Raw genomic sequence first — 15,570 nt, forward strand, 5'->3', positions numbered from 1 at the left:
CTGACCGAGCACTCCGCCTCCTAGCCACAGGTGTTTTAATCGCAACAGGTCCATTACCCTTCCACAGAGAGAGAATGTTAGTCTAAGAAGAGGTTTTCACAGGTACCCATTCAGATGGAGACGTTTATTCTCAGCGAGGAAAGGAAAGCGTAGGACCTGGTATATGAGAGACGCCCTAAAGTGGCTACCAGGTACAAATAAAATTGGACATTTTTATGCACTAAACGCTCTCATTTTTCATATTTCTAGTGCAGTAATGCAGTTCAGTTTTCATGTTTGCATGTTTCAGCGCTGCAGTGTGCTGACTTATTTACTTGACTGTATACGAGTTGGTGACTCTAGGTTCAGCGCCTGTTCACACTTAGTCTATGTTTGAATGTGACGGTCAAGTTTTTTGAAATGTATTCTTTAGCCTTCTGACCGATCACTCCGCCTCTTAGCCACAGGTGTTTTAATCGCAACAGGTCCATTACCCCTCCACAGAAAGAGAGAATGTTAGTCTAAGAAGAGGTTTCACAGGTACCCATTCAGATGGAGACGTTTATTCTCAGCGAGGAAAGGAAAGCGTAGGACCTGGTATACGAGAGATGCCCTAAAGTGGCTACCAGGTACACATAATATTGGCCATTTTTATGCGCTAAACGCTCTCATTTTTCATATTTCTAATGCAGTAATGCAGTTCAGTTTTCATGTTTCATGTTTGCATGTTTCAGCGCTGCAGTGTGCTGCCTTATTTACTTGACTGTATATGAGTTGGTTACTCTAGGTTCAGCACCTGTTCACACTTAGTCTATGTTTGGATGTGACGGTCAGTTTTTTGAAATGTATCTATTCTATCTATTCATTCTATCTACAAGAAGTTTTTTTTCTCTGTGTGCACTCAACTTTATTAGCATGCACAAAGAGAAAAAAACGCATGAAAAAAGCACGACAAAAAAAAAACCGCACCAAAAACGCATCTTTTCTGCCAAGGTTTTGCTGCAGAAAAAAATTCAGCAAATACGCCTTGTGTGAACTTACCCTTACTGTGAAAGAAAAAAATACCGGATTCCTATATATTTCTATACAATAAGTCCTATAGCCCACTGGGAAAAAGTCGGCTCACTGTGAGAAAGCTAAAGCCAAGTGGTGTAAAGGACCAGATCCCTCTGTCCACTGGGAACTAGCCACTGCAGTATGGAGGGAAAGGCACCGCCCCTTCCTGTGACATCATTCCCACACATGGTCACATGGGCATGGCATCAGCAGAGGTCCATCTAGCCGCTTGGATTTAGCCTCTACCATACACTGAGGCCCCTGATCATGTGACCCCTGACTCCTCCCCTCCTGTGACCTCATCACAGGTCCTGTGCGCACAGAACAGCCGTATATGTGGTGTGCGGCTCTGCAGGTGGAGGGATGTGGAGATTCCCCATTACTGGCGCATTAATACTAGTAATATATTGCACAGGGGATATCGCAGCCAATTCCCACAAGAAGAATCCTGGAAACACAGAATTAGAAATGATTCTTTCTCCGCAGTTTCTATAGGACTTAATACATTCCTGATTCCGGAGAGTAATAGAAATACGGCAGAAAACAGGAAGAAAGTTCAGAGAAGAAGCTTCATAGAAAGACACTGAAGTTACAGACGGCGTTTAACCCTTTGGGAGAAACTGTAGCAGGTAAAGACCCCAGTATCCACAGGTGTCCCTTCTAATTGGGGGAAACTCACCTCTAATAATCCTCGGGCAGTTCTGACAAACACGGAAAAGTGCCCCTTTATGGATGTGACAGAAAGTCTGTTTAGTCACTTTCGCTTCATAGTATCAGCTGTAATCCAATGGTGAGATAGCGACTCACCCTGAAGACTCACAAATGGTGGGGATGTTATAAATATGTTAGATTTAGGGGGTTTTGTGTTGCCTCCTTATAAAAATCACAATGGTTTTGTTCCTTTTCCGCTGATAGATACAAATGACCCACCTATGAAAAACCAAGGAAACATGTATTAGGCCGGCGTCACACTACCGTAGAATACGGACAAGTGCTATGTAAGAAAACATCGCATAGTGCTCGGACCAGTGTTAATCTGTGGGGCAGCTCCCATCAGCGTTTATTTTCTCAGGAGTATTCAGCGTGCTGTGATTGTACTCGTACATTGTCTGAGACTCGCCAATGCAAGTCTATGGGTGCAAGAAAAAATCGGACACCACATGGAACATTTGTGTAGCATTCGACAAATACGCACACATTTTCCTAATTTCAACCCATTGTGCAAATTAATTCAATTAAGAAAATCAGTGAGAAATGTAAAGCCATACGCATGTCATACGGATACATGGGTGGGAGAAAATCGCATTACACACGGATGACCATAGGAGAACACTTGTGCGACTCTCGGCAGGGAGACTTGGACCGATTTTCCATACGTTTAGTGTGACGCCGGCCTCACTCTCATAGCACAGTGCCCCTTTCTTGGCCTCCACACAGTATAACATTCCCCAGTACCAACATCCCTTCCGCCAGACACAGTATTCACATTCATATAGACGGCCGGTGGTGATGGAGTCAGTGACGGACTCTGGCCAAATATGTTTCTAGAGCCGTAGTAGAAGATGAAGATGTCGTCCTCATCATGAAGTAGTTTTTTCTCATGTCACGTGTAATGAATATCTCCTGCAGTATTGCTAATGCCGATTCGGTAAATGAGACGAGAATTAGCGTTGTGGAAGAAGAGTCTATGAGAAACGTATTCAGCTGCCGACTCCGAGGAAGAAACTGCTTGTTATCTGTGGCCTAAAATATATAGGTTTTATTAGTAGACTTAACCCCTTTCTAACATCGGACGTACTATCCCGTCGATGTGGGGTGGGCCCGTATGACCACCGACGGGAAAGTACGTCCAGCGCAATCGGCCGCGTTCACGGGGGTAGCGCGGCCGGGTGTCAGCTGACTATCGCAGCTGACATCCGGAACTAGGTGCCAGGAGCGGTCACGGACCGCCCCCGGTACATTAACCCCCGGCACACTGTGATCAAACATGATCGCAGTGTTCCGGCGGTATAGGGAAGCATCGCGCAGGGAGGGGGCTCCCTGCGGGCTTCCCTGAGACCCCCAGAGCAACGCGATTACAGGGTCTCTTACCTCCTCCTCCCTGCAGCAGGCCCGGTCCAAGATGGCCACGGCATCCGGGTTCTGCAGGGAGGTGGCTTCACTGCGCCTGCTCAGAGCAGGCGCCAGGAAGCCTCCAGGAGCTGTGCACGTCAGATCGCCGATCTGACACAGTGCACAGCAAAGTGTCAGATCGGCGATCTTACACTATAACATCATGCTCCCCCCCCCGGGGCAATGTTATAGTGTAAAAAAAAAAAATTTTCACATGTGTAAAAAAAAAAATTATAATTTCCCCCCAAAAAAGCAAAAAAATATATATATATTGTTCCTATAAATACATTTAATTATCTAAATAATAAAAAAAACAATAAAAGCACACATATTTAGTATCGCCGCATCCGTAGCGACCCGACCTATAAAACTGTCCCACTAGTTAACCCCTTCAGTGAAGACCGTAAAAAAAAAAACAACAACAAAAAAAACGAGGCAAAAAACAACGCTTTATTATCATACCGCCAAATAAAAAGTGGAATAACACGCGATCAAAAAGACGGATATAAATAACCATGGTACCGCTGAAAACGTCATCTTGTCCTGCAAAAAAAGAGCCACCATGCAGCATCATCAAAGAAGAAATAAAAAAGTTATAGTCCTCAGAATAAAGCGATGCAAAAATAATTATTTTTTCTATAAAATAGTTTTTATTGTATAAAAGCACCAAAACATAAAAAAATAATATAAATGAGGTATCGCTGTAATCGTACTGACCGGATGAATAAAACTGCTTTATCCATTTTACCAAACGCGGAACGGTATAAACGCCTCCCCCAAAAGAAATTCATGAATAGCTGGATTTTGGTCATTCTGCCTCACAAAAATCGGAATAAAAAGCGATCAAAAAATGTCATGTGCCCGAAAATGTTACAAATAAAAACGTCAACTTGTCCCGCAAAAAACAAGACCTCACATGACTCTGTGGACCAAAATATGGAAAAATTATAGCTCTCAAAATGTGGTAACGAAAAAAATATTTTTTGCAATAAAAAGCGTCATTCAGTGTGTGACGGCTGCCAATCATAAAAATCCGCTAAAAAACCCACTATAAAAGTAAATCAACCCCCCCTTCATCACCCCCTTAGTTAGCGAAAAATAAAAAAATAAAAAAAATGTATTTATTTCCATTTTCCCATTAAGGTTAGGGCTAGGGTTAGGGCTAGGGTTAAGGCTACAGTTAGGGTTGGGGCTAAAGTTAGGGTTAGGGTTTGGATTACATTTACGGTTGGGATTAGGGTTGGGATTAGAGTTAGGGGTGTGTCAGGGTTAGGGGTGTGGTTAGGGTTACCTTTGGGATTAGGGTTAGGGATGTGTTTGGATTAGGTTTTCAGTTAGAATTGGGGGGGTTCTCACTGTTTAGGCACATCAGGGACTCTCCAAACCCGACATGGCGTCCGATCTAAATTCCAGCCAATTCTACGGTGAAAAAGTAAAACAGTGCTCCTTCCTTTCCGAGCTCTCCCGTGTGCCCAAACAGGGGTTTACCCCAACATATGGGGTATCAGCGTACTCAGGACACATTGGACAACAACTTTTCAGGTCCAATTTCTCCTGTTACCCTTGTGAAAATACAAAACTGGGGGCTAAAAAATAATTTTTGTGGAAAAAAAAAAAGATTTTTTATTTTCACGGCTCTGCGTTATAAACTGTAGTGAAACACTTGGGGGTTCAAAGTTCTCACAACACATCTAGATAAGTTCCCTGGGGGGTCTAGTTTCCAATATGGGGTCACTTGTGGGGGGTTTCTACTGCTTAGGTACATTAGGGGCTCTGCAACGCAATGTGATGCCTGCAGACCAATCCATCTAAGTCTGCATTCCAAATGACGCTCCTTCCCTTCCGAGCTCTGCCATGCCCTCAAACGGTGGTTACCCCCCCACATATGGGGTATCAGCGTACTCAGGACAAATTGGACAACAACTTTTAGGGTCTAATTTCAACTGTTACCCTTGGAAAAATACAAAACTGGGGCTAAAAAATAATTTTTGTGGAAAAAAATATAATTTTTATTTTCACGGCTCTGCATTATGAACTGTAGTGAAACACTTGGGGGTTCAAAGCTCTCACAACACATCTAGATGAGTTCCTTAGGGGGCCTACTTTCCAAAATGGTGTCACTTGTGGGGGGTTGCAATGTTTAGGCACATCAGTGGCTCTCCAAACGCAACATGACGTCCCATCTCAATTCCTGTCAATTTTGCATTGAAACGTCAAACGGCGTTCCTTCCCTTCAGAGCTCTCCCATGCGCCCAAACAGTGGTTTACCCCCACATATGGGGTATCAGCGTACTCAGGACAAATTTTGGGGTCCAATTTCTTCTCTTACCCTTGGGAAAATAAAAAATTGGGGGCGAAAAGATCATTTTTGTGAAAAAATATGATTTTTTATTTTTACGGCTCTGCATTATAAACTTCTGTGAATCACTTAATGGGTCAAAGTGCTCACCACACATCTAGATAAGTTCCTTAGGGGGTCTACTTTCCAAAATGGTGTCACTTGAGGGGGGTTTCAATGTTTAAGCACATCAGGGGCTCTCCAAACGCAACATGGCGTCCCATCTCAATTCCAGTCAATTTTGCATTGAAAAGTCAAATGGTGCTCCTTCGCTTCCGAGCTCTACCATGCACCCAAACAGTGGTTTACCCCCACATATGGGGTATTGTCGTACTCAGGACAAATTGTACAACAACTTTTGGGCTCCATTTTCTCCTGTTAAATAAAACAAATTGGAGCTGAAGTAAATTTTTTGTGAAAAAAAGTTAAATGTTCATTTTTATTTAAACATTCCAAAAATTCCTGTGAAACACCTGAAGGGTTAATAAACTTCTTGAATGTGGTTTTGAGCACCTTGAGGGGTGCAGTTTTTAGAATGTTGTCACACTTGGTTATTTTCTATCATATAGACCCCTCAAAATGACTTCAAATGAGATGTGGTCCCTAAAAAAAAATGTTGTAAAAATGAGAAATTGCTAATCAAATTTTAACCCTTATAACTCCCTAACAGAAAAAAAAGTTGGTTCCAAAATTGTGCTGATGTAAAGTAGATATGTGGGAAATGTTACTTATTAAGTATTTTGTGTGACATGTCTCTGTAATTTTATTGAATAAAAATTCAAAGATGGAAAATTGCGAAATTTTCAAAATTTTCGCCAAATTTCTGTTTTTTTCACAAATAAACGCAGGTAATATCAAAGAAATGTTATCACTCTCATGAAGTACAATATGTCGCGAGAAAACAATGTCAGAATCACCGGTATCCGTTGAAGCGTTCCAGAGTTATAACCTCATAAAGGGACAGTGGTCAGAATTGTAAAAATTGGCCCGGTCATTAACATGCAAACCACCCTTGGGGGTAAAGGGGTTAAAGAAGAAAACTAAAAAGTGTAAAATAATAAATCTCCTCATATGTTTCCCTTATTATCTCCAGTAATTGTATTATTACACAGAATTCTTTATGATCTCACATCGGCTCATCTTCTCAATCAGGTCCCTAAAATACAATGAATATGGACAGAGACAAGATGGCGGAGAGGATATTACACCTCACCCTAGAGATCCTCTTCCGTCTTACTGGAGAGGTGAGAGATTCTGATGACGTCACATTACATGATTATCTATGGGGATAACAGATGGACAGAACTGGATAGGTGAGGACTATGGGAATGTCTGTAATGAAATTTATAAATGTGTCTCTCCATAATCAGGATTACACAGTAGTGAAGAAGACCTCTAGTGAGCGCTATCAGGACCCTGTGTCTGAAGGATGGGGAAGACCCCTGAGCCCAATCATGGGGCCTCCACCTCAACCCCTGATACATGATAAAATCAATGACCAGAAGATCCTAGAACTGACCTACAAGATGATTGAGCTGCTGACCGGAGAGGTGACACTGCTGGGACATTGTACAGTAAGGATATGAAGGGATCAGGGGGATGACGGTATCATTGTATGTGTCAGGTTCCTATAAGGTGTCAGGATGTCGCTGTCTATTTTTCCCTGGAGGAGTGGGAGTATTTAGAAGGACACAAAGAGCTATACAAGGACATTATGACAGAGGTTCCTCAGCCCCTCACATCACCAGGTAATGGACAGGACTAAATACGCATGGCCTATAATTATCTGTAAAAGAATGAATTCAGTCCCTGTATGTGTTTCCTCCAGATCTATCCAGTAAGAGGACAATAGAAAGATGTCTCCGTCCTCTTCCACAGGACTGTAAACAAGAAGATCCCAATGTTCCTCTGGATAATCAGGTAGATGGAGAGAAGGTGTCATGAGATCTCCCCTATGATGTGTAGATGTCTGTGAAGGTCTTGTGCTCAGTCTTGTTTTAGCCACCAGAATTATTATGTTTTATACTTGTGTAATGAGAACGACGGAGATGGCAGGATTAGAGCTGATCATACACGTGACTTCTCCATCTCTCTGTGACTTTTACAATATTTGTTTCAGGGTGAAGATCTGACCCATATTAATACTACAGAGACATATGTGAGGGGTGATGATCAATGTAAAGAGGAGATTCCTACATATGACTGCCCAGGTGAGTGATAACCACTAAATACAGAGACGTCACAGATTCTTTTCAGTCACCGGCTGTGGCTGCTTTATCGGTGTAGTCCGGGGGTATCACAATTGTGTGATCACCATTTTGCCTCTAGACCACAACATTCTTCTCCATCCAAAAGTGTTCAAATTACTTTGGGTATTGAAAGCCCTTTACTATAGAACTTACAACTTGAATGATCCACCTGCACCCTGGAGACGCTGACCGTTACCTGCCCAGATCTGTACACTACAAAGCCAAATTACAGCTTATGTAGAATGTGCTGACAAGTTAAAAAAATCACTTGAAGAAAAATATGATGGGCCTCTATGAGAAAGAGGAGGGTAATGATGCTGTTGGCTTCCTAGAAACTTCGTTTTTATGATCAACAGCATTAAATGTGCAGTGAGGACCAAGTGAAATTCTGTACAATAACAGCAGTTTCCCTTTATCCTGACTTTTAATTTTCTTTTAAAACCGACTAACTTCAAGGAGAATTGTGGTAAACTACACAAAAAACATTACACCTGTGCCATGATATATCTCTAAGCTGTGTGTGGCTGATGGCTGTAATATACAGTACATTTATTCACGTCTGCAGGAGATGTGTTGGCATGGCTCGAGCCCGGGTTTCATGGATTCATTCCACGTCATAAATTACATTATGTTTTTAATCCTAAGGAATTCAGATTATTGCACAATCTCTCCTGAAATGGGGAGCACTAATACTTACTCTACTCTTGTTGTCAGGACTCATAGTAGCCCCAATGGTCCACCATAAATGAGTACAACTCATGGTTTAGTGTTGGAGTTCTCACTTCATATATATACACGTTGTTGGGAATATAACATATTTTTTTCCTAGGTCTTTTTTTTTCTTACAGGTTCATTCTGTATGATTGATTGATTGTGGTGGGATTGTACTGGCTCACTTATGTGAGTCTGTATCTCCATGATAATATTTTTATAAAGGTCTCCATTTCCTCTTCTAAATGTCCAAGATCTAAATTTAAGACGCCTCAGCCCTGCAGTACTATAAACAGTTCTCTTTGAATGTCATCTGACAGAAAATATTGATCCTTAGTTTAAAAAATAGTAAGAAAAAAAAAGTCACAAAGTGACACGACCCAACAGGGGGTCGGTCAGCGGATGGCGCAACACACACACAATGGGATGGAAATGGGGAGAGGAATGCCCTACTGATTGGGAAACGGGGGATGGTCACCACCTCAGCTCAAAGGTGAGCCTGTCCCTGCACTCCCCTAGTGCCCAAAGTGGGTCCTTCCCCTCAATCGATGTCAGGAACCTGGTCCCTCGCTGTCACCTAGCACTGGCCGGAAAGGAGCTCTAGCCTCACCACTGCAGATAGTATCACTCAGGGGACAGTGACAAACACGAAAGGGAAGAGGAGAAAACACACTTGGCTTCCAGTCTCCACTGCCAAGCTCCACACCGCAGATGACTCAGAAGCTGGACTCCAAACTCCAGAAACAGTAGACACCAGAGAGCTGCCACTGCAAGGCTGGTCTCCATAGAGAAACTATATCCCCAACAGTCAGCTGATGCATCAGGTGACCATTTCAAGGATGGTGGGAGTGGTCACCCACTCACATCAGCTGACCCAGCAACTCTGCAACTGCAGAAGATTTCCAGTGAAGAAAAAACTGACATTAATCCTTGCTGGCCTGAAAGGGAAATAGCTACATTTAAAGCAGAGTGGAACCAGAGCTGCCACGAATCAAAAAATGGGTTGTGACAAAAAGGGAGTGATATCACTGTACTAAATCATTGCATGCCTGTTTCAATCTTGCAGAGTGCCATATCCAAAGCTGCTGAACTGCAGTGAAATCCACCAACATGTACAAAATAGGAAGGCACCCCTGATTAAAAAATCTTCAAAACTTTATTTCATGTTTAAAAAGGAAGAGTAAAATTTCCACATGTGGGCAATAGAACACTCTGATGCGTTTCTAGTTTGCTAATTTAAAAAATAGTTTAAATTGCCATCGGCCACTGAGCCACATAATTACTTGAGAGGTTTTACCACCAGTTACTCATTTATTTAATGAAGCATCCTGTTCAACATGATCATTTCAGTAGATCTGTTATTGTCTGTAGTCACAGTTTTGACAATCACCCTTTAATCCCCCTACATGGATCTGGACTTACACAGACACCCTTAGGCTTGGGCCATTTTGTTACCTGCCTCTCTGTTGGTGTGAGCTGGGAAGAAGAATAGTCAGGTAGCCGGACCATAACCATTAGAGCAGAGAAAATCGAAAATCAGAAGACACAAGAGTAGTCAGTAAACGGGTCGGGGTCACAACAGGAAACAAATACACAAGGTGAGAGCTGAGCACAGAGGACTGAAACAGAGGAGAACAGGGCTGTATCTTGCAGCTCCAGCAATATGCTTCAAGCTTCAGAAGGGCGTGGTGCTGTACAATTTCCTGAAGTAGGGATCAGATTACTTCAGCTTGACAGCACACACACCCATTCTGCCAGACTGGATGTTGCTAATGGTCTCAGGCACCCTAATTCTAGTGGTGGGACAGAGCCTGCGCCATCCAGAGCTTCTGGTTTCGACATCTCCTTCATCACTAGCGGTGCCTGCAAAATGAATAAGGTGGCTCCTGTTGACATAAGCCAACGTCATAGAAGCAGATCCCAGAGAAAATGGATCACACCATATGCAGAAGACTTAATATGACAAAATGGTGGAAAATCAGATTAGAAATCCCCATAAATTGACGCCATTTTGGAAATTATAACCCTCCGGGAAATAGTCTATAGGGGTAGTGACCAGGACTGTGGAGTCGGTAAGCCAAACTTTTGACTCGGACTCCTCTGTTTCCATTACACTGACTCCCTCACACAGGGCTCATGTTTAAGTTTGTGATAAATTTACTGTAGTAAAATGGTAACATCAGGCATTTATATGATACAATAATCAAGCCACTTAGATAGAAAATAAAATATATTTATTGGAATACAACTTTGGAACAATTTTTTTTTGCATATTTACAATTTATTAGACACTTTGCAGTATGTAGGAAAAACAGTTTTCAACAAAAAAAAGTACAGAATAACATTTGTGCAGTCTATGTATTTGTTCTGAGAAATTATTTTAAGGCTAGAGAACAACCTCTCTACACTAACTTGGGTTGGTGGCAAAGCAGTAACCACATAGGCAACATCTCTATCAATTTCTGGGTCTAAAGGAATTGCCTTGTGCACAGTCAGTTTTGATGAACGATTGAACTCTTCTACTTCTATGAGAGCAAGTGAAAAATGTTGCTGAAATATAGTCACTCTGTTTTCTATGGGAGTGGAATCTTTTTCCCTGCGGCAATGCTTTGCCTGCTCCATGTCGTCCAAATACTTTTCAAAATCGAACTCCTCATCTGATGAGGATGAAGAAACAGCAGCAGCAGCGCTGGCAGGACCCGAGTCCTCTTGCTCTTGGCCGTCCTGTAGCCTACTCATCCTACCTGCTACCTCTTTTCCTTTAGTAAGCTGTTGATCATCCTGCAATATACGATGACTCAGGTCTACATAAACAGCTGCCAGAAGAATTTTATTTTTTAATAGCAGAGTCTCTCTCCGTTTCATTGAAGCAGCAATGCGATATGCGATTAAACCTCCTCTTTAGGACAGACAAAACAACAAGTTCTTACACTTCTTTATAAAAATGCCAGGAGTTAAATCCTCAGCTTGTAACTTTTTAGTCACAGTAAATGGGTGATGAAGCAATTCCTTCAATTCAGCCACCTGCGTCCATTGACCTTCATGTAGTGTTACCTAAGGGATGGCCTTATCTACAAGGAAGGATTTCAGCTCAAGCAATCACTCAATCATTAAATAGGTGCTGCCCCACCGAGTCAGTGGCTTGAACCACATTTGCCCCTTTTCCAGCATGTCTCTTCAAGATAGAATTAATTTTTGCGGTTCTGGCAGCAATAGCCAATTTCCTCACTTTGCTAGTCATAGTTCCAGCATGTCCCTCTTGCAGGCTGTCTTTTATTGCCAGCTGCAGCATGTGCACAACACAGCGCATGTGATGAATAGGAAAGAGGTGCGAAGCAGCTTCAACAAGATCATCTAATTGTGAAGAATCATTTTGCTGTTCTTCTGTAGTATTATCTGTTTGGTCCTCTTTGTATAAATCAGTAGGACAAAAAAGTATAGAGCTTTTAAAATATGTTGTTAGATAGCTTTATTCTGAACTTTCAATGTCAGGCTTGTCTCAGGGTACTGCTCACTAAATGCTTCACATCATATTTCTTCACAGTCTATGAAGAGGGGAGGAGAGAGGGAGCATGTTTGTGCAGAATTATATTCCAGAACACACACACACACACACACACAAATGTATATATGTCCTCATCGATCCTGTTACTGCATTTCCAAATTTGAGATGATAGAAAACAGTTTTTTCCTCCTACAGTATATTCTATATATAGTGTATATACAGTAAGTCATCAGTGCAGCTAATTTCTCCAAACAAGAGCTAAGAGGGAAACAAACAAAAACATCAAGCATACAGAGACAACATATACTGAACTATTGTTTTATGCACAGTTTATTGAAAGTTTAGATATGCTTTAAGAAGTACTTGCCTTAATCCTGCTTTCATGTTCACTCCAGAAGTTCTGAGATGAAGTGTGTTTTGATATTTTTTCCCCTTATCTGTAGAGGAGGAGCTTCACTACTTCTTATGAACATAAACTGCAGCACAGATTCATCTCAGCTAAAATTCTAGACCTTACATAAGGAATAGGACAGACAATTTTAGGACATTTCATAAGTTTCCCAAATTCTTATGAAAAAAATATTCCCCACAAACTGCATTGAAGTACTGTACCCAATTTATTATATATTTTAGGAGTTGGAGACGGTCCATTGTATACCGACTCCAACTCCGACTCCATCAAAATGGGCTCCGACTCCACAGCCCTGGTAGTGACTATTTTGACTCCACAGCCACTTTCTGAAAATTAGCAACCAGTGGATGTTGAAAAGTGAAAATTGCACATTTGCCATTTTATTACTCAACACATAGTGCCCAGATTGTGCATTATGTGGGTTCTTCTCACTATGGTAATGCCAAATACATGGATGCTAAATGTGGTTTGTATACACTGAAAGGCTTAGTGAGGGGGGTATTTGACTTTGGGAGAGCGGATATTGCTGGATTGGTTTATGGAAGCCTTGTTGTTTTTCAAGAGCCTTTGAGCCACTAATAATGTGGAGACCTATTTTTCCACTGACCAATGATGGACCTTATTAAGACTTGTTTTTGTGAGATGAGTAGAACTTTTTATTAGTATTATTTTTAACTACATAACATGATTTGTTTGCTTTTTATTACACATTTCGGAGGCAGAATTAACAAACAGTTTAACACTACGCTCTACAGGTTCACCCTATGAGGTTTTCTATTAGACTGTGAACCATCATTCAATCAAAAAATAATAAGTTAAACCGCACCTCATATAGCCAGAGTCCTACAGGACACTATTTAGGATGCACGTCACAACCAGGTAGTTCATCCTGGAAAAATGTCCATACCAAGTAGTAGAAAAGGCAGCACCTCAAACGTTGGTGAAAAAGATTCCCATTTTATTCCGCCTCCTGTGGCAACGTTTTGATCCAAAAGATTTTTCTTGAGAAAGATCTGTTCGATCGAAACGTTGCCACAGGAGGCGGAATAAAATGTGATTCTTTTTCACCAACGTTTGAGGCGTTGTCTTTTCTAATACTTGGTGTGAACTGTCATTGTCTTCGTGAATAATCCATTTTTTTTTTACATAATTTACCATTTTTGCAGACAGTTTAAGTAGAAATGCTCAAAAATATACAATTCAAGAACATTTTATTCAAAAATAATAATTGGTTTTATTCTTAGCAGATGATTGTACAACCGGACCAGAGGGACCTCTAACATCTTCAATTTTTATATCAGATGATCTTGAGATCCCACAGATTACAATTGAAGTGAATGCCAGTACTCCAGATATACCATCATCCCTTCACAGCAAAGATCTGTCATTTGGTCCTTTAAATCTGGTACTGTCTTCTGATTCATTATCGACTACTAAGGAAAATCAAAGTTACCATATAAGCATTAAAAAACAAATTGCTCATCAAGCAAAGAAGCTGTTTTCACGTTCAGAATATGGAAATAGTTTTCCCAACAAAAAGTCTTTTCTTAAACATCAAACAATTCACACAGAAGAAAATAGATTTTCTTGTTTCAAGTGTGGGAAATATTTTAACCAGAAATCAGATCTTGTTAGTCACCAGAGAACACACACAGGGGAAGAACCTTTGTCATGTTCTGAGTGTGGGAAATGTTTTAAGCAGAAATCAGATCTTGTTGTTCATCAAAGAATTCACACAGGGGAGAAGCCTTTTTCGTGTTCAGAATGTGGGAAATGTTTTAACCAGAAATCAGATCTAGTTAAGCACCAGAGAATTCACACAGGGGAGAAACCTTTTTTTTGTTCAGAAGGTGGGAGGTATTTTGCACAGAACTCAAATTTTGTTAGGCACCAGAAAATTCACACAGAGGAGAAGCCTTTTTCATGTTCAGAATGTGGGAAATGTTTTATACATAGATGGAATCTTATTACACACCAAAGAACTCACACAGGGGAGAAGCCTTTTTCGTGCTCAGAATGTGGGAAATGTTTTAACCAGAAATCAGATTTTGTTAAGCACAAGAGAATCCACACAGGGGAGAAGCCTTTTTTTTGTTCAGAATGTGGGAGGTATTTTGCACAGAAATCAAATTTTGCTCATCACCAGAAAATTCACACAGGGGAGAAGCCTTTTTCATGTTCAGAATGTTGGAAATGTTTTAGCCATAAATCATATCTTGTTAGACACCAGAGAACGCACACAGGGGAGAAGCATTTTTCATGTTCAGAATGTGGGAAATGTTTTGTGAAGAAATCATCTCTTGTTAGTCACCAGAGCAATCACACAGGGGAGAAACCTTTTTCATGTGCAGAATGTTGGAAATCTTTTAGCTATAAATCACATCTTGTTAGACACCAGAGAACACACACAGGGGAGAAGCCTTTTTCATGTTCAGAATGTGGGAACTGTTTTGTGAAGAAATCATCTCTTCTTAGCCACCAGAGCAGTCACACAGGGGAGAAGCCTTTTTCATATTCTTAATGTGGGAAATGTTTTACTCGAAAATCAACTCTTAATAAACAACTGCTTAATAAACAGAGTGTCACGATTCCTCTGCTTGGTGTGTCTTGGACGCTGTGACTGACAGCTCAGTCATCCAATCTGGTGCAGGGGTATGCTGAGCTGTCAGCGTTTTGCTAGACAGTTCAGCCATCCAATCTGAGTCTAATAGGTGCTGTGGTGCTTTCAGGTGTTCCCTTTTCCAGATGATTACCCAATTACTTAGCTAAGCTGTCAGTCTCAGACCTCTGACAGAAATAGCATCTGCTCAGTGGTTGGCCTTATATTTCTGTGCTCTGTTGATCCTTTGCTGACCTTGGAGATCATTTTGACCATCCATCTGCCCTAGCCCCTTTTCTCTAATCCGCTCTCTTCTTGATATTCTGACCTCAGAACATGACTTGACTTCGCCTTCATCTTTTCACTTTAGTTTTTGTACGTGTTCTCTTGGTATCTGACCCCAGAACGTCTGAATGGTGACTAGCGTCACATTATGTCTGGCCTATACTTTTTTTTCCACCACCAATGGATCCAGTTTGTACACTCTCTGATCAGGTGGTGAATCTGGCAAGGGAATACCAGAAACTAGGATCTTCAGGGTCGGTTTTCTAGAACTATGAGTGCTTCCCAAAGCTCTGTTCTACAATCTGTAGTTATGACTTTGGTACC

The 15,570-nt window shown here is 41.3% G+C and overlaps 1 protein-coding gene across 2 annotated transcripts; it reads left to right on the forward strand.

Annotated features, from left to right (window-relative positions):
- Window positions 1-1,336: 1,336 nt before the first annotated feature.
- On the forward strand, window positions 1,337-14,937 carry LOC143764686 (uncharacterized). 2 transcript variants are annotated; one of them, XM_077250518.1, is made up of 7 exons: window positions 1,337-1,664; window positions 6,638-6,729; window positions 6,856-7,035; window positions 7,110-7,233; window positions 7,314-7,405; window positions 7,605-7,695; window positions 13,607-14,937. In XM_077250518.1, the coding sequence occupies exons 2-7, from the start codon at window positions 6,652-6,654 to the stop codon at window positions 14,881-14,883; spliced, it is 1,842 nt and encodes a 613-aa protein (XP_077106633.1). In that variant the 5' UTR covers window positions 1,337-1,664; window positions 6,638-6,651; the 3' UTR covers window positions 14,884-14,937. The 2 variants fall into 2 exon arrangements, with proteins under 2 accessions (XP_077106633.1, XP_077106634.1); XM_077250519.1 differs by having other exon boundaries at window positions 13,610-14,937.
- Window positions 14,938-15,570: the final 633 nt, after the last annotated feature.

This window comes from Ranitomeya variabilis, chromosome 4, assembly GCF_051348905.1.
Source record: "Ranitomeya variabilis isolate aRanVar5 chromosome 4, aRanVar5.hap1, whole genome shotgun sequence".
Taxonomy (NCBI): domain Eukaryota; kingdom Metazoa; phylum Chordata; class Amphibia; order Anura; family Dendrobatidae; genus Ranitomeya; species Ranitomeya variabilis.

Coding starts and splice junctions, on each gene's coding strand:
- LOC143764686 (XM_077250518.1), top strand. CDS start 6,652: ATGAATATGGACAGAGACAAGATGGCGGAGAGGATATTACACCTCACC. Junction 6,730..6,855: donor TCTTCCGTCTTACTGGAGAG/GTGAGAGATTCT, acceptor CTCCATAATCAG/GATTACACAGTAGTGAAGAA. Junction 7,696..13,606: donor TCCTACATATGACTGCCCAG/GTGAGTGATAAC, acceptor TTTTATTCTTAG/CAGATGATTGTACAACCGGA.